This window comes from Pan troglodytes, chromosome 12 (assembly GCF_028858775.2).
Source record: "Pan troglodytes isolate AG18354 chromosome 12, NHGRI_mPanTro3-v2.0_pri, whole genome shotgun sequence".
In the NCBI taxonomy this organism is placed as follows: Eukaryota; Metazoa; Chordata; class Mammalia; order Primates; family Hominidae; genus Pan; species Pan troglodytes.
In genome coordinates, this window is record NC_072410.2 from 105,088,742 (window position 1) to 105,107,976 (window position 19,235).

General features: G+C 33.8%; 1 protein-coding gene across 11 annotated transcripts in view; it reads right to left on the bottom strand.

Moving 5' to 3' along the window:
- Positions 1 to 339: 339 nt before the first annotated feature.
- The window catches only part of GEN1 (GEN1 Holliday junction 5' flap endonuclease), a 30,674-nt gene continuing 11,778 nt past the window's right edge, over positions 340 to 19,235 (bottom strand). For all 11 annotated transcript variants that reach the window (XM_063790105.1, XM_003949761.6, XM_009442041.5 and 8 more), the window contains 10 exons: positions 18,177 to 18,287; positions 16,055 to 16,128; positions 13,573 to 13,664; positions 12,068 to 12,218; positions 11,720 to 11,756; positions 11,553 to 11,633; positions 10,451 to 10,581; positions 6,798 to 6,859; positions 4,938 to 5,081; positions 340 to 4,438 (listed from right to left, as the gene is read on the bottom strand). In XM_063790105.1, the coding sequence (XP_063646175.1) occupies positions 3,120 to 4,438; positions 4,938 to 5,081; positions 6,798 to 6,859; positions 10,451 to 10,581; positions 11,553 to 11,633; positions 11,720 to 11,756; positions 12,068 to 12,218; positions 13,573 to 13,664; positions 16,055 to 16,128; positions 18,177 to 18,287 (2,202 nt within the window). In that variant the 3' untranslated portion in view covers positions 340 to 3,119. The remainder of the gene's footprint in view (positions 4,439 to 4,937; positions 5,082 to 6,797; positions 6,860 to 10,450; positions 10,582 to 11,552; positions 11,634 to 11,719; positions 11,757 to 12,067; positions 12,219 to 13,572; positions 13,665 to 16,054; positions 16,129 to 18,176; positions 18,288 to 19,235) is intronic.

Below are 19,235 nucleotides of genomic sequence, written 5' to 3' on the forward strand. Positions count from 1 at the left end.
AGTTCACAATAGGGTTCGTGCTCCTATGAGACTCTAATGCCACCGCTGATCTGACAGGAGGCAGAGCTCAGGCGGTAATTCTCGCTTGCATGCCGCTCAACACCTGCTGTGCAGGCTGGTTCCTGACAGGTGATGGACTGGCACCTGTCCATAGCCCAGGGGTTGGGGAACCCTGAGCTATATAGCAAAATGAACTCAGACTGGCCACTCCCAACTAATTTTGTTATTTTCATCTCATACAATCTCAAGAATGCCTCTAGATATTTTATTTACCTGGTCTAGATGGTCCTGAACTATCACAGCCACGACTGAACAAATCAGAATAAGCAGAACCTTGGAAAATGTTTTAGCAACGACTTTTTTCTCTCTGAATATTCAAAACATTGCAATACAGTCCTTAAAGAGTTGAGATGATACAAGGTTTGTAAAGAATCTAGTTGAATGCTTAGCACACAATAGCTAATACACATTAGTTTCTCCCCTTCCTCATTCTGGAACTGGGATTGTTTCCACTTTTAGGCTATTATGAATAACGCTGCTATGGACATTTGTGCACAGGTTTTTATGTGAATATAAGTTTTCATTTATCTTGGGTATATACCTGGGAGAGGAATTGCTGGATCATATCGTAACTCTACATTTAACCATTTGAAGAACTACCAGACTTTTTCCAAAGTGGCTGCCCCATTTTACATTCCTACCAGCATGTTATGAGAATTTCAATTCCTCCACATCCTCATCAATACTAGTTATTATCTTTTTGATTGTAGACATTCTATTGGGTGTCTTGTGGTTTTGATTTGCATTTTCCTGATGAGTAATAGTACTGAAAATTTTTAAATGTGCTTCTTGGTCATTTGTATTTCTTCTTTGCAGAAAAGCCTGTTGAGCTATTTTGCCCATTTTAAAGTTGTCTTTTTATAATTGAGTTACGAATTCTTTATATACCTCCAAGATACAAGTCCCTTATCACACTTATGATTTGCAAATATTTTCTCCCATTCTGTAAGCTGTCTTTTCACTTTCTTGATGGTGTCATTTCAAACAACAGTTTTTAGTTTTGATGAAGTCCAGTTTGTGTATTTTCTTTTGTTGCCTATGCTTTGGGTATATTTAAGAAATCCTTGCCTAATCCAAAGTCACAAAGATTTATGTCTATGTTTTCTTCTAAGAGTTTTATAGCTTTAGCTTACATTTAGGTATTTGATCCATCTTAAGTTACTTCTTAAATATCATGTGAAGTAGGAATCAAATGTCATTCTTTTTTACATAGATATCCAATAGATCCAGAAGACAGTTGGTTCAAAGACTGTTTCCTTTTCCCATTGAATTGTCTTGGCACTCTGGTTTAAAATCAACTGACCATAAACGTGAAGGCTTTTTTTCTGAATTCTCAATTCTATGCCATTGATCTATATTGACCTATATGTCTACCTTTATACCAGTACAACACATTCATTACTGTAGTTCTGTATACTTAAAATCAGGAAGGGTGGGTCAAACTCTTTCAAGATTCTTCTTAATATTCTGTGTTCCTGAAATTTCCATATGAATTTTAGAATCAGCAAAGAAACCAGCTGGAATGAATGGGAATTACATTTAACCTGTAGATCAGTTTGGGGAGTATGGTCATGTCTTCTGATTCATGAACATGGAATGTATTTCCATTTATTTAGAGGTGTACAGAAATACAATTGAGGCTGAGTATGGTGATTCACACCTGTAATCCCAGCACTCTGGGAGGCCAAGATGGGTGGATCGCTTGAGGCCAGGAGTTCATGACTAGCCTGACCAACAAGGGAAAATCCCATCTCTACTAAAAATACTAAAAATTAGCCAGGCATGGTGGCACACACCTGTAATCCCTGCTACTCAGGTGGCTGAGGCATGTGAATTGCGTGAACCCGGGAGGCAGAGGTTGCAGTGAGCCAAGATGGCGCCACTACACCCCAGTCTCGACAAGAGTGAGACTCTGTCTCAAAAAAAAAAACAAACAAACAAAAACAAAATGCAATGATCATTGCACATTGGTCTTGTATTCTACGACCTGGATGAACTCGCTTTATCAGTTTTAATAGTTTTCTAGTGGATTTCTTAGAATTTTTGATGCATACAATCTTGTCATCTGCAGACACCATTTTCCTTTTCAATCTGGATGCCTCTCTAGAATTTTTGAGTGCGACCTAAATTAATGCATGACTTAATATTTGGTGGTATTAAAGTCAATACTGCATAGATTCAAAACAAAAGGGGGAAAAGTGCTATAGAAGGAAAAAATAGAAAAATAAAAAAATTAGCAGGCAAGAAAACTGATTCCCACAGGATTATTAGTTAGCTACATGATCCTGGGCTAGTTTCTAATCCTTTTGGTTATACATTTGATTTTCCAAATCTTTTTCCACCCGATATACCTGTGAACTTCTGGGGATACATAAGGAGTTACTTTGCTCAGTTTATTCAGCCATTACGAGCATGATTTTTACTAAATATACTGACATCTTCTCTCCTTTTCTATTTTTGCCCCTCAAAAGAGACTAAGACACCAAAAGTGGAAGAGCACACTAAAGGTATCTTCAAACTGAGGGAGAATATAACTCTTAGGAAAAAGAGTTATAATGGAAGACCTTGCACGGCCTTCCAAAGTGGAAGAGCACACTAAAGGTATCTTCACACTGAGGGAGAAAATAGCTTTTAGGAAAGCGAGTTATAACGGAAGACCTTGCAAGGCCTTAAAAGAATGAAGAGAAGTATAAAGAATTATCCTCTTGGGAACAAGCTGGAATATAAATACTTTAGAGGCTTGTGGAAGAAAAAGTAAAGATGAACAATCAGATGAAGCATTTACTCTGTCAAGTACTATACCAATATTTTAAAACTACAATTAAGGAATAGTAAGGACATAATAATGACATACATTATCAGAAGTTTTCAATACAGAGGATCTTTTAAAACCAGAGTTTTAGGTGACTTAAAAAATTACAATTTTGATTAAAATGGCAAGTGTTTCATGACACAGAGAACATTAAAATTTTTACCACACATGAACTAGATACCTTCCCTCTGTCTCTGCTATTGCTGATAGTACTAAAATAGTAAGTTATACCTAAGTGTTTTAAATTTCAAGTGCTTTGGAATCTTAGTTTTAATCTCTGGCGTAAAGGAAGAGGACTATCCAAACAAGTACCAGAGTTGTTTTCTTTCTTATGACATTGTAGAGAACTCAGAGAACTTTTTGTTGAATCTGGGAAACAGCTTTCTTCATTTTCAGCTGTTTCATAAGATCTGACACACTGTTCAGTTTCTTTAATATGTATCTTAGGGCTACTCAACTTGTTATGGCCACTTTCTTTGAAATGGGATGAATTATGCTTTTGAGAACTGTGCTTCATTCTTTGAGTTGTGTACTTAGCTTTCCCAAACACTGGGGCACTTTGTTCATCAGAGGAATGTCTGTCAAGGCAAACACTCTTCTTCATTAAAATTTTCCGAGTGGTTTGCATATCAACTTTTCTACTATGATCTAAAGCAGTATTTGGTGGTCTAACATTGCAGGTCTTTACCACTGTGTTACTGACAGAATAAGGGACAGAAGTATTGACTTTATAGTCTTCTTGAAGCAGCTGGTCTCCTTTTAGAATTTTAGAGTCTCTGGATTCATTTTGCAAGGGAATTCCTGGAAGATCCTTTGAAAGATGTGATGTACAATCAGAACCACTGTTAGCAATACAAGATTCTTTTACACTAAGTATGGACAAAGTTTTCAGGTTGACATCTGGTTGTAGATTATCCTGAGGATATGATAATTTTATAAATATTCGTTCCTTTAAAGGCAAATCCTGAAGACATAAATCAGTAATGCCAGAAAGTAGATGCTCTTCAGGACTAATCCCATCAGAATCCTCATCCAACACTTTCTTTATGTTTGCAGTGTACCTTTCTGATTCACAGGACAGTTGTTCTGGGATATTTTCAAAGCCATCAGGGATGGCTGATAGCTCTGATTCAACTTCTGATTTTAAACCATGAGAAAAAGTATTCCTTTGAATAGCTGGAGAATTACTAAAAGAAGTACCTTCCCAGTCAATAGTGCTCAAGTGTAGATCAGCAATCATGGATATATTATGAGATGAGGTATTGGGTTGACTAGATTCTGAAATTAGAGACTTACTGACAGCTTTAATTTGCTGTATAGCCAAAGGTCTTAGAGAAGACATGAACTGTTCTTGTGCATTCAAACATGGAGTATTTTTAGGTAAAAGCAAGCTATTCAATGAGGCAGAAATAGATTCCTGTGGTAATGTAGGATCAGGGGAAATCCCCGAATTTAACTTGGAATTCTGCTTATGAAAGATTTCACATGTGGGTTTTAAAGTCATGTGTGACTGAAAGCTCATTACTTCATCTGGTTCTGGCAAATTGTTTTCTTTAGGCTTAATACCTGAAAAGAAAAAAAATACATATAATCAACATTTATTTTCTTTGCTTTAACTTGGGTAAAAAATAAAAAAATAAACAGTTCAGAGAGAAATCTCTATGAATAGTTTCTGCCTTTTTTTGATCTCAGTGCATTGCTAGATTGTAAAATATTTCCCTCTGAAAACAATGTTATAATTGAGTTGTTTTCCTCACTGAGTTCTGGGAAATAAAGAAAACATTTAAAATCCGAATATGCTATAAACAGTAGCTGCTGAACAACTGGTCAGTATAACTATTATTATTAACACGTGTCTAAGTTAGTAGACAGAACAGAATGATTTATTCCTGGCTTTTCAGCTTTAAAAGAAAGTATGTGAAGACAAAGAAGGAAGAATACAATTCTTGACTCTTGAGTTTATAGATTTTTCAGTAAAATTTAGACAGAGCAGATTCAAACAGAAGAGGTGGCTCTTCTATAACATTTGCATGTGGCATAAATAGCTATCAAACCCAAAACTTACGTTTTTGTTTCTTCCCTTTAATTTCTAACTTTTGTTTTTGGTAAACAGCAACGATCTCAGGATATGCTGCTTCAAACAATGATTCTTCCTCAATTGTTAATAAAGCAAATTCTCCATGTTGTTTATCTTCCATAGCATAATGTTCTAAAAGATTAAAAATACAGCAAAGTGTCCTTAATTAGGCATTTAAAAAAATTCAATCGGTCAGGCTTGATGGCTCACACCTGTAATCCCAGCATTTTGGGAGGCCAAGGCGGGCGGATCATGAGGTCAGGAGTTCGAGACCAGCCTGACCAACACCAGACCAGCCTGATCAACATGGTGAAACCATGTCTCTACAAAAAATACAAAAATTAGCCGGGCATGCTGGTGCGTGCCTGTAATCCCAGCTACTCAGGAGGCTGAGGCAGAAGAATCACTTGAACCTGGGAGGTAGAGGTTGCAGTGAGCCGAGATCGCACCACTACACTCCAGCCTGGGCAACAAGAGCAAAACTCCATCTCAAAAAAAAAAAAAAATCAATCTTTCCAGGTAACTAGCTTTATCAGGTAAAATAAGTCATTCACAAATGAACTTTTCATTGCAAATCTTGCTTTTATAACACTATATTCTAACAATCTGTTGATAGCAGTACATAATTTATTTGCTTTTTGCCTAGCAATAGCCAGATGGAGATTCTTTCTAAATTAGAACTTTAAATCCTCTTATTTCAGAGATGGTAGCAGTAGCTGAAAGGACAGAAAACTTTGTTTAGGTAAGGTTGGTTGGTTTAATTCAGTTAAGTGTTAAAATTCCAGGTAAGAAATGAAACAGTTTCCTAAAACTCAACATCAGCTTTCTTTAGTGATGGCTTCTGAAAAGAACACAATTGAAAGGGCCATCAAAAGTATTACTACTTTCCAGGCTGGGCGCAGTGGCTCACGCCTGTAATCCCAGCACTTTGGGAGGCCGAAGTGGGTGGAACACCTGAGGTCAGGGGTTCGAGACCAGCCTGGTCAAAATAACGAAACTCCATCTCTACTAAAAATATGAAAATTAGCCAGGCATGATGGCAGGTGCCTGCAACCCCAGCTACTTGGGAGGCTGAGGCAGGAGAATCACTTGAACCAGGAGGCAGAGGTTGCTGTAAGCCAAGATGGTGCCACTGCACTCTCCAGCCGGGGCAACAGAGCAAGACTCCGTCTCAAAAAAAAAAGTATTATTACTTTCATTTTAAATTATCTGTTTTTCACTATCTCCAGTTTGGGAGCTAATTCAGAGTTCACTGTATTTCTGTCTGGAGCAAAAATAAGAATAATTTGACAATAAAAAATTCCCACTGAAAACTAAGCAGGGTTAAAAAAAAAAAAAGGAAAGGAAGTGTACCCCAGGAGTATTTTAACAATCTCAATTTTTTCAGATGCAACTATACATGACATTGAATGACCACAGCATTTGTAAAAGCATGTATTTGAGAAATATAAATAAAAATTATTTCGGTATTACTTCCTTAAACATTACAAAAGAAATGTCAAATTGAGACATTAAAATAAAATCAAAGTTTATCATATTTACTATTAGTCAAAACCTATCTAAAATAACACAGGCAAACTATGAAATCAACCTGTGGTGCATGTGATGGGTTTCCTCTTTATTTTTCACACACATGCTGTGTGTGTATATATATAGATACACATACATATATGTGTGTATACATATATATACACACATATATGTGTGTGTATACATATATACACATATATATGTGTGTGTATCTATATATATGTGTGTGTGTATATATATATACACATATACAATATTTACTAGACATACATGGTCAAATATTATAAATGGAATATTTTGCTTAAAGTGAATACATACCAGGCTTTTCCCATTCTATTTCAAAACAATGAACTCCATTTCTGATTCGAGTCTTAACAATTCTGAAAAACAAATTCATTTAATGAAGTCTAATTGCATAAGATATTTGGAAATTTTCCATTTCTAACCTGAATAATTTCCATAGATTTTTTTTTTCCCAGGTAAAAACATTTTAAGGAATTACTGCCTATTCCTTTGACTAGTTTATTCAAAAGATAATATTGTTAGGTACATAGAGTTTATTACTGTTAGTTCTTCTAAGTAAGTTGTTTCTTACCTTATTATGCAGTGTTCCTCATCTTCACAATAATGATTTTTGTTTTAAAATTTGTTATATTACTTTGGTAAGTACGGTATTTGTCTACTAAGTCTTCTTAAATCTCTTTATTTTCAAACTCTGTGTAGTATTATTCTACATGTACCTTGTAAGCTGAATATTGCTGAATTTTATTTACTTATCCAATATAATCTGTCTTTTAATAGGTGAGTTTAATCTGCTTACATTTTTGGTGATTACTGATATAGCTGCTGGATTCATTCATGCACCTTATTTTGTTTGCTGTCACCAGCTTTTTCTTTGTTACTTCCATCTTCCTTCTGCCTGTATTGTTTTGGTTTGATAGTTTCACTTTCTTATTTTAATTGTACTGGTTTGGAAGACAGAGATTATATTTCTAGCAGGTACTCTTAAGTGTTTGAATGCATACTTTGGGAGTTTTGGCTTATCATCTTCATCATCATCATGTATTAATCATTAAATATTATACAAATATTTATATACATAATTTTTTCTAGTCAGTTTATTAAATTATCCAAATACGTTTTAATCAATTCCTGGGCTGACCACTGTTTCTTGTAATTCACATCTTCCCTCTGTGTTCATTTTTTTTCTTGCTGAAGTATATCCTTTAACAACACTTTAAAAAATAAATTATCCTTTTTTTTTGAGTCTTGCTCTGTTTGCTCAGGCTGGAGTGCAGTGGCACCATCTCAGCTCACTGTAACCTCTGCCTCCTGGGTTCAAGAGATTCTCGTGCCTCAGCATCCCAAGTAAATGGGATTACAGGCATGTGCCACCACGCCCAGCTAATGTTTTGTATTTGCAGTAGACAGGTGTTTTCGCTATGTTGGCCAGAATGGTCTAGAATCCCTGGCCTCAAGTGATCCGCCTGCTTTGGTCTCCCAAAGTGCTAATCCAGGCATAAGCCACCACGCCCAGCTCTTTAACTGCACTTTTAAGGAAGGTTTGAGTGGTAAACTCTCTTACTCTTCATATGTTTAAAAACGCTTTTCCTATGAATAATGTTTTAATGATTTCAAGGTTGTAAATTATTTTTACTCGGTACTTTGAAACATCACTCCAGCATCTTCTGGCATCTATTACTGTTATGAAAGATGTGTGCTATCAGATAGTTGATCTTTTTTCTTTTATACTTCCCAGCAAACTGTTTATTCTGAAAAATTTCAAACCTTTATAAAAGTTGCAAAAATAGTACAATGAATACTCACATACTTTTACTGAGATTCATCAATTGTTAACATTTTATCACATTTGCTTTCTCCATTTGCAAGTTAGTTGCAAACATGTCTCATGGCACATCTGCAGCCTGTCTATGTAGAGTATTTTCCTACATTGCCACAAAAAACTTTCACACTCTGGAAGTTTAACAATGATACAATATACAAACCATATTCAAATTTCCCCAATTGTCCTAAAAAAAAGGTCCTTTATGACTTAAAAACAATTCAGAATTCAATCAGGATCATTTTTCTTGAATTGTGTTGTCTCTTTATTTTAATCCAGAAAACTACCTAGATATTTTTTATTTTTGAAGAGTCCAGGATAATAGCTCCACAGAACGTTTTTCACTTGGATTCATTAGATTGTTTCCTCATGATTAAATACAGATTAAACTTTCTTTTTTTTTTTTTTTTTTTTTTTGAGACAGGGTCTCACTCTGTCACCAAGTTTGGAGTGCAGTGGTATGAACTCAGCTCACTGCAACCTCCACCTCCCAGGCTCAAGCAATCCTCCCAACTCAGCCTTCCAAGTAGCTGGGATCCCAGGTGCTCTCCACCACGCCTGGCTAATTTTTTGTATTTTTGGAAGAGATGGGTCTTGAACTCCTGAGCTCAGTCGATCCACCGGCCTCAGTCTCCCAAAATGCTGCTGGGATTACAGGTGCGAGCCACCACGCCCCACCTAGCTCAAGCTTTTTTGGCAAAAATATTATATGATAATGTAGTATCTTTCTCAGTTTAACGTATTAGAAAGCATATGAAATCAGTCTATTGTTCTTTTATTGGTAATTAATCACTGAGTTAAACTGATGTCCACTGGATTTCTCCACTTTTGAAGATACCATTTTTCCTTTGTAATTAATCTGTAGAGCGGTACTTGAGACTGTGACTATCCTTTCTCTGCAGCAATCTTTCATCTAATGGTTTTAACATCCATTGATGATTGTTGCCTGATTGGTTTGGTACTTTTTAAAATATTCCTTTTATCGTTGATGTCTACAATATGCCTTGGGTATTTCATGTATTGCGGCTATAATTTGTAGTATAACTATCTGTCTTAAATTTTGGAAAACTCTCAGACATCATCTCTTCAAAAATTACTTTTCAACCTTTTCTTTTATTAGCTTCTAGGAATTAATCCAAAACTACTCTTAAGCATTTTTTATATGAGAGTCTTTGAGATGATTTCTGTGTGACTTGATTTGTCTTCCAAATCACTAATTTTTTTGGACCAATTTAGCCTAGAGACCCCTTCATTGCTTTTTATTTCAACAACTATTTTTAAGCTAATAATTCACTTTTTATATCCATCCATTTACACACATTTTTATAATTTTGCCTTCTGTTGCTTACAGACATGTCTTCATCTTTTTGAGGATTCTAGCATTCTGAAAGGCCAACCACACCCACCCCTTGCATAAAACCTGTCAGACCGTTTTAAAACTTAATTTAATCCGAAGTGAATTCATGACGCAATTGTTGATTTTAAAAATATTATATTTCTTTATATGTTAAGCTTTCTTCTTCAATTCTTTTATATTTTATCTGTCTTCACTTCTATCTCTCTAGTCTCTTTGAGTAATTTCCAGTGGGCTTTCTGGGCTTCAGGCAGCATTTGGTTAGTTTTTTATTGTCTACCCCAGCCTCTAATCTCCTGATAGGAACAGAGAAATTCCACCCTAGCTACTGGGTTTCAAGAAATAAGCCTGACTCCATCAACATCTTGCACTTTTGGTCCCCATTTTTTTTTTTTTCTCTGAAGCGATTTACCTCCTGGATGATACTGCTGCTTCTAGATTTAAGGCTCTGCAAAACCAGTTTTAGTTCCCACATTCCCTTTACACGTTTGTTCCTTTCCTGGTCCACTGAAATAGTTGTCTTATAAAGCCTGGCTATATCCTTTTATGCTTGTTTCTTTTTATAATCTATTATTACTATGTGTTTGAAGTAGAAAAGTATGATAAAGCATGACTTACTATGTTGTTCTGATTATAAGCCCTGAATAAGCTTTTAATATTCCAGGAGGCCTTTCCTCCACCTTTACAAAAACGAGCTTAAAGATATTAGGAATATTTTAATTATAAAATACTCAAGTAAAAACACCATCTTCACCATACAGTTCTTTACATTACCGAATTGGCTGTAGTTGATTAGAGTTTCTGCTACCAAGCTTTCTTTCTATCATGTCATAACGGGTCAAAAGTACCAGCAATTTCTCACATGCATAGTGATTGGGCCACTCCATTTTTTCAAGAGTAAATCTCTATAAATATAATAAAAATAAAACAAGATTTTGTTATCTCTTGGAGACAAATAGCACTCCTAGGTGATATTAATATTTTTTCCTTTAGAATTAACGTAAGTTAAAGTAGTACCAATGAGAATATTCTAGAAAGAATGAGCCTCCTAAGGAAGAATCATTATTGCATAATGATTAAGAGTGAAGGCTCTCGGTTTGAACGCCAGGATGATATTTCTTAGATGTTGGGTAACTTACTTAAACTCTCTTAGCCTCAGTTTTACCATCTGTAATGTGAAAATATTATAACCCACTTCACAGATTATAAAGATTGAGATTACATGTAATGCATTAAACATAACAGCAAATTTAAATGTCTAACAAATGTTGGCTGTCATTATTAATGTGGCTGTCGTTATTAATGTGGCTGTCATTACTTACAGCTGGTACTTGTAAGTACCCAGCTGTTGCAATTTATTGAGCCACTCCGTGTCCCTAGCCACTATATTAGGAGTTAATATAAATAATCTCATTTAATCCTCATGGTGACTTTATGAGATAAGTAATATTATTTCTGTTTTGAGAATAACACACATCCAGGGTCACACAGTAGGTGGAATATGGTCCAAATTTAAATTTAGGTCATTAATTTCAGATATCAATGTTTTTGTAAATGATACTACCTTCCACATTTATATACTTGATCTTAACATTCTCTTGTTATTAAACCCTCTTCCCCCAAAATATCCATGGATGCAATATATCCACATATGCTAATTAAGGCATCTTCTAAAACAGCATAACTATACTTTGTCTTATAGTGTGCAAAGATGGCCACTGTATGGCAAATGAGAGAGTAGAAATAAATGCTGAAAAAATATAAGAGCTGCCTGTTTTAATTTTAAACCTCCTCTCAGACCAATCAGAGTGAATATCTGTTCCTATCTTTCCAGCATATAACTTCATACAGTAAAGAAGAATTTATTTTCAGATACCTGAAACAATAACAAATCAGGTCTTTGGTACCTGATAACCTTCACCAATTTATCCTTGTTTAAAAGGAATTCTTGAATAACCTAGCAAGAAAAAAGAAAATAGAAACTGAGATTTAAACTTCTAAGAAAGTTTCTAAAATTAATACAGTTGAATTACTGGATATTACCTCATGGAATGGGAATCCCTCACAACAGCAAGCTTTCCTGAAAAAAAAATTATATACATGTTATTACTATAATCAGACAATTTTAGACTCTGAAATCATCTCAGCCAATCTCCTCCCATTTAATAAGAAATGTGAATTTACAGTATCCCAAACAGTCAAGCTTCCCTTTGAATAACTATTACATTACTATCTCCTAGGTTAGCTAAATTTTTGAACAGAAATGAAAAAAAAATTTTGTTAAACATGTGACTAATCTAGACATGGGGAAAGATTATATGGAAATAATTCAACCAAAGGTATGTGTATAGGTCATGCCAGGAAAAATCATGAGTTTTTAAAAAAACTTACTTCTTAATATTGTTCTCTACTTCACTGAGTTGCCTATCATGTTCTGTACGGTGCCACTCACAAGGACAGCAGTATTCATAGTCATGTGGCTCACAATATTTATCACTTTTACATAATCTGCATCCATTACGTTCATGATCCTTAGGTGAACCTTTATGGAAACCCAAAAAAAGTATAATATTTTTTGCCTTTTATAATTACTTTCTACATACATTCTTTTTGCCAGTATCTAAATTTTCCAAAATTAATATTGCCTAGCACACTACCTAGCATATAGAAAGGTTTCAATACATTTAGGATGAATAGAGTAATAGACACCGTAGTAATTCTTGGGCTCAAGTAGATCTTGAGCTATTACTATCACATGACACTTTAGAAAAAATTATTCTTCTATCTGAAAGTGTTAATTAGACACTTGAAATTATACATTTACAATAATCAACAACAGAAAACTTTCTGGTTTAGGTGGAAGCTACATGCATAAAAAGTAGAATGTAATTACTAGCAAAAAAGATTATTTACTTAATAGAATAGCTCTAATAGAATAGTTTCTTTAATGAGTGTATTAAAAGAATATAGCAGTTAATTACCTCTGCTAGTGTCTAGCTCTCAGTTACAGTTATTTTTAAACTATCCTTGGAACATGAACAAATGATGACTGCGGCACGGGTGTGGAAATTTAATTCCCTTTAAAAGCAAAGTGTGATTACTTTCAACATTGTCTTGAGAATATGTAAGAGCACATATACTTGATATGACCTAAAATTGTCATTTATAAGTTATCAAAAAACTATACAATAGCATCTTATTTATAAAAACATTGATTTTCTTCCATGATTTTATCTATAATTTAATAATGTTAATAAAAATATATTAAGACAACTAGGTATAGCAGAATTTCTTTTAAAAGATGAGTTAACATGATATCCTAATCTCTTTTGGGAATGAAAGGCCTTTCTGATCCAGTACGTGTTCCGTAGTGTCTTTTTTTTTTTTAAACCAAGACTAATGAAGAAGATCCAAGCTATTTTCAAGAATAGTGAACATGTATTAGAAATTAGTTTTAAGTCACTGTCTTCACACACAAAATACATTACAGGACAATGAAGAATCATTTAAGTAGATAAATATAAATCACCAATATATTAACAAATGGTTTCAGTTCCATTTTCCCTAAGACTTATTAGTATATATTTTTTTCTTAAAATGGATTTCTATATTGAAAACATAGTTTTAAGATCTAAGTAATTTGGTATCATAGTTTGAAACTGTACTTATCCTATATTTATCATCTACATCACATTATTGGTTTCAATAAACATTTACTGAGTGACTACTATCTGTATATAACAAAACTCCTGACTGCAAGGAATTCCTAATCTAGCGGAGAGGACAATGTAAAACCCTTCAAAGTATTATTAATATTGGCATGTAAAAAGTACTATGTGAACAAGAATTAAAACATGCGTATGAGATACTAATAACCATTCCCTATGTCTCCTTACCTGGATGGGAACACACAGAACAATGAGCCAGTTTTTTAGTGACTAGCAGTTGTGGACTAGAGTTACAAGATGTTTCATTCCACCGATTAAACCTTTAATAGAAAGTGGTTTTTAAAAAAAGGAAAAAAAATGAGGTCACAAAAACGATATGTTCTCAAATATCAGGCTGATCTATTCCCTTTCACCTACCTAATTATTTTCCCTTTGGTGGTTGATAAAGTTGCTGGCCTAGTGTGGGAAAACCCTCAGTCACAAGCTTTAAGTGTGGCCCCAAGGCCCAAGGACAGCAGAACTGCAAGACAGGAGAGAGAGTATATGTGTGTGTGTATCTATATATCGGTATCTCTATTAAAAAAAAATTGTATATATATATATGTATGTATATATATATCCAATCAGTCTTTTTTTTTTTTGAAGAATCTTAAGTTAGGCAGCAGTATGTGAGCAGACTGACTCTGTGTGCCAGAGTACAAAACAGAATCATGAACATTTCTCTATATCAGAAAGAAGAGTAAAGAGTAATATATAAAATTAAATAAAACATTAATCTTCTAGGTGAAAACTGTATCAAAAAGCTAAATCATCTAAAATAATCATTTCTTAATCTCTTGTGCAAAGAGCAAAACATTACCTGCTTCATAAAAGATTTTAAGAAAAATGTATAGTACTATAAAGATTTCTACTAATTAAAAGTTAATTTCGTTTTTGGCTAAAGTTCCAGGTTAACATAAAGCCACAAAGGGTATGGTTAGGTATTAATCATAAAACGTATGTGTTCTGAATTATGTTCCTCTACTTAAACAAGTTGAAGTTTTTATAAAAGCTAAATTATCTCTTCAGGTCATTGTGCAGTATCTGGTACTTAATAGTTATTATTTAGCTTCTGGAATTTCTAATTCATTTACTACAAAGACCAAGTACAAGCCTGTTAAAAATTAGCATTAATTGCTTCCAGATAAAGAATAGCACTGCAAAAATTAAAAATAACTGAAAGGAAAAGTCAGTATATAAAACAGAATAATAGATAATTATAAAATAAATGTAATTTTATTATTTTCAAGTGTCAACAGTGCTTATTTGCTGAAACTGTTTCAATAAGAATGGTTTGGAGTTAGCCAGGTGTTATATTCACTTGCTTTTCCTTCTTTATATTATTTTTTACAATTCCCAAATGATTCCTTAACTCACCCCCAGGCCAAATTATACCTTTTCTTTCTTGCTTGGGCACAGTAATAACTGATGTCAATAATGGATTTACTGAAGTCTTACATTTATCAACAGTTTTACAGCTAAAAGAGAAGTATCATAGGAAAGAATACAGTGATTTGATGTATTTTTTATGGTCATTCCTTTTTCATTTTTACCTCTTAACATTTTTTTCAGGCACTTGCCATCTTGAACCTGCTGGAGGCCAAGACTGCTTTAAGTTTCCCAGTGTCCTAGTTCCTTTCTTATTGATTCTATACCTATCATCATTAATATTAATTTTTATAAAACATTGCTTTCATCAGCAAATATAATTCATGTGTTTTTGAGAGAGTAAATAGCATAGTTTGTTAACTTCTATATAATCTGCATCTTGTTCTGAATCCTCCAACTATAGAGACTAAACGAATTAATGTTATTATTAAATATGTAGCTATAAAGCAAAGGCCAGTCGAGTAAGATTTCAATTAATGTTGCTTATTATTAAATATTTACAACACGCCACAGACATTTCATTTATAGAAAGAAAATACAATATCAAAGTATTAAATACAAAATTATTTTAATGTCATGTTTATCTTTACCTTTTGGTAAAAGGGTTTAAAATAGCTAGTGGCAAAATGCCCATGGTCATACATAAATGCACTTGACATTGTACTAAATGTGTTTAGTGAGCTAATAATAGATTTTTTAAAATGCAGTATGGTGGCTGGGCACCGTGGCTCATGCCTGTAATCCTAACACTTTGGGAAACCAAGGCAGGGGGATCACTTGAGCCCAGGAGTTCAAGACCAACCTGGGCAACATAGGGAGACCCTATCTCTACAAAAAAAAAAAAATTAAAAATTAATATATTAACATGTTTAATATAAATAATATGTATATTTTAAATGCAGTATGGTGGCTGGGCACAGTGGTGCATATCTGTTGTCCCAGTTACTCAGGAGGCTGAAGTAGGAGGATCACTTGACTCCGGCAGGTTGAGATTGCAGTGAGCAGTGACTGCGCCACTGCACTGCAGCCTAGGCGACACAGTGAGACCTTGTCTCCAAAAAAAGGAAAAAAAAATGCAATACGGCTTAGAACATGTATTCTCATCCTTCCTTTGGAAAATTTCAAAATAAATAAAAATAAATTACCTTAAATCAAACAAAATATAGGTCCGTTTAAAAATACAAAACCCTTTTTTGGAAAACAATTGTTTCCTGTACTATTCGTTATTAAGTTCAGCAAGAATAAAGGTTCAATGTCACAAGAGAAAGTAATTATTAGTTACCTCTGAAGTAAACTTTGCCCTTTCAAAATCTGTATAAGTTTTAATGCTTGCTCTTTTCCAACTCCAGGGACTCCCTTTCAGAAAGTGGGAAAAAACATAATTCCAATGTTAATCACTAGGAATGGTTAAAAGTATATTAATTGAACGGAAGAGTCAGCAGCTGAAAGAATGAGGTAACTCTTCAATAAAGAAAGGAAAAGATATGCAAGATACACTGCTATGCATAAAACAAAAACTTCACAATAGTGTATATGATCAGGATTTGTAAAGTAAATGACAATTACACTGTTATCTATGTAAACAAAAATTTCAGCGAGTTATATACCAAACCACTGATGGTGTTTATTTTAGGGAAGGGAGGGTCATAATTTTAGAGGGCTTTCATTTACTATGTTAATTATTTGGATAATATTTTAATTTAACCTAACTTTATGTTTGTAATCAGGAAAAAGCAAGTTCATTTAATTACATGAACATTTAATATTCCAAAACCCAGACATAAACAGAGAACGAAGGAACGTTTTAAGTTAACTCTTGAAATTAAAAACTTAAGAAAATTTGAAGTGTGAATTTCCAATATACAAAAATGATATGCCTTAATGTATATTCCTGTCACAATTTCTGATTTAAACTGAGTCTTCCAGCCCCTGTAAGTGTATGAATATGTCCTTATAAGCAGAGCTGTTATTTAACCAGTACACACTAGGATTTACACACTCGTGTTAACTGGTTAGTAAATAGCTACTGCCCAAGCATTCTGAGTATCTGCCTGCACAGGAATGTCCCATCTAACCTGAATACTTCCCAATCCACCTATACCCAGAATCCAGCTACTAAAAAGAGAGTCTATGGCACAGCAGGGATACCCAGAAGTCTCTTCCATCTCTATTGCCTGTGTCTTTGGCATACACGTTATTAGATATCTTGAATATCATTCTTCTTGTATTAGCATTAGCTTTAAGTTTTTGAAGGCAAATCAAGTTAGTACATAGTCTTAAAAGTCTTTAAGTAGAACAATGTAAATACATAGCAGTTTTGGTTTTAAAAAACACAAAAGGTCAATGTAGCTATGGCTAATGCATAATTTAAATACCACTGTAGCTAAAGTTGGTTTCTGTGAGTTCAAGTCAGCAAATTTTTTCTTAAATTAAACATTGGGCTGTTTATAGATTTTAATTATGATATAATTTTATTTAGGAAATCGTCTTTTACTTTAGAAGGAGAATTACAAAATAATGGTTTGTGGTATTTAAAAGTTTCTTTCCTCCTGCTTTCTTTTCCTAACAGTTTAAAAAAAGTTCTTTGATGATATAAATTACAAATTAGGCTTAATAATTTTATTATCCTGCTATATTTTCCTTTCTCCTGAGCTCAGATGGAAAAAAAATTACATGTCATTCTTCTTTATACTTCTCTTGGGAACAGAGGCAAAATGACGGATTGTAAGGATACAGAAATAATCAGTAGGAACATAATAAGGGAACTACATAGTAAGACCTACAATACCAGTTATTTTATATTTTTAAACACTACATTTAAAAAAATGGGATTATTCTCATAACACTTAACTCATCACTCACCTGTTATACCTATTTGTTACAGAGCACTAGATTGTGCATCTTAAGATACAAATATTTCCATGAACAAAACCCAGCACAACGCTGAGAGGCATGGAAATATGAATGGCTTATCCCAATGATCACGTGACTTAGCAACAGTAATAGCATTGAGCATGTGCACAAAGAATACTGAAAACTAAAAAACAGAAAAAAGAGTGAAAGAAACAATGGCATAATACAAGAAAAGAATAACTCCTATATTTATTTAAAAAGATAGTCAAACATAAATGTGAATCTCTTAATCTAGAGTAACAGTTTACTGAGATTCAAGCTGTGGTACTACATTATTCTATTCTTGCTTATAATATTAAGTGTCACAAGTCAGCTTTTTAGTGCCATCTGAAATGCCGATTATTTTAGTCACTGAATAGCTTATTATGCCTGAAATTATATTTTAAATTCGATTTTTAATCATATAGCCATATTATATTCATATTTATACAGCACATAAAGTATGAAAAAGACTTTACGAATAGCAAATAAATATGACAATTTCAGCTTACCTTTGGGAGATAATCACAACCAAGAAGTATTGCTAATCCAACCAGAGCATCTCTATCCAAACCTAGTTTACTCTTGATAGATGACATTGTGTAACAGTCAACATGTGGGTCCTAAAGAAAGAACAGATTTAGTTTAATCCTCAAAAAGTACATATTTATACATTAAACCACATTACAAAAATAATTTGTCAATGTTATCTTTAAATGTTTAATTATTCCAGGCTGGGCATGGTGGCTCATGCCTGTAATCCCAGCACTCTGAGAGGCCAAGGTGGGTGTATCACTTGAGGTCAGGAGTTTGAGACCAGCCTGGCCAACATGGTGAAACCCCATCTCTACTAAAAATACAAAAAAATTAGCCAGGCGTGGTGGCATGTGCCTGTAGTCCCAGTTACTTGGGAGGCTGAGGCACAAGAATTACTTGAAGCCAGGAGGAGGAGGTTGCAGTGAGCCGAGATCACACCACTGCATTTCAGACTGGGCGACACAGTGAGACTACGTCTCAAAAAAAGAAAAAAAGTTTAATTATTCCAAAAACTTTATATAAGAAAATTATCCTGATCAGCAGAATCTTTATAGAATCTGACATTTCAATATATGAAAATAAAGTTGTAGTTTCAAAAATGGCTTAAAAATAACTATGCTAGCCAATTTTTTCCATTTTATTGCTTTCTGGTGTCTAAAAAATGTAGATTTCCATCTTACAAAATAAAACACTGTAACATATATATATATATATATATATATATATATATAATAGAAAGTAAACATTCCCCGTAACTGCACTGCCTGAGCTATCATTAATAGCTTGGTGCATATTCTTCCAAAAAACCATCTCCTTTGATACATATATATGAATATTTATTGTTAATTACGTTTTTTAAGTAAAAGTAGGATTATATAAAAATACTATTTTGAGAAATTTTCCACCATTAATATGTCTGGATATCTTTTATGTCAATAATAGCCTTTTCAATGACCGCACTGTATTACATCATATGGACTCTGAAACAGTGTTTCTCAATGGGGGTGCTAATATTAGCATTTCGGGAGGGATAG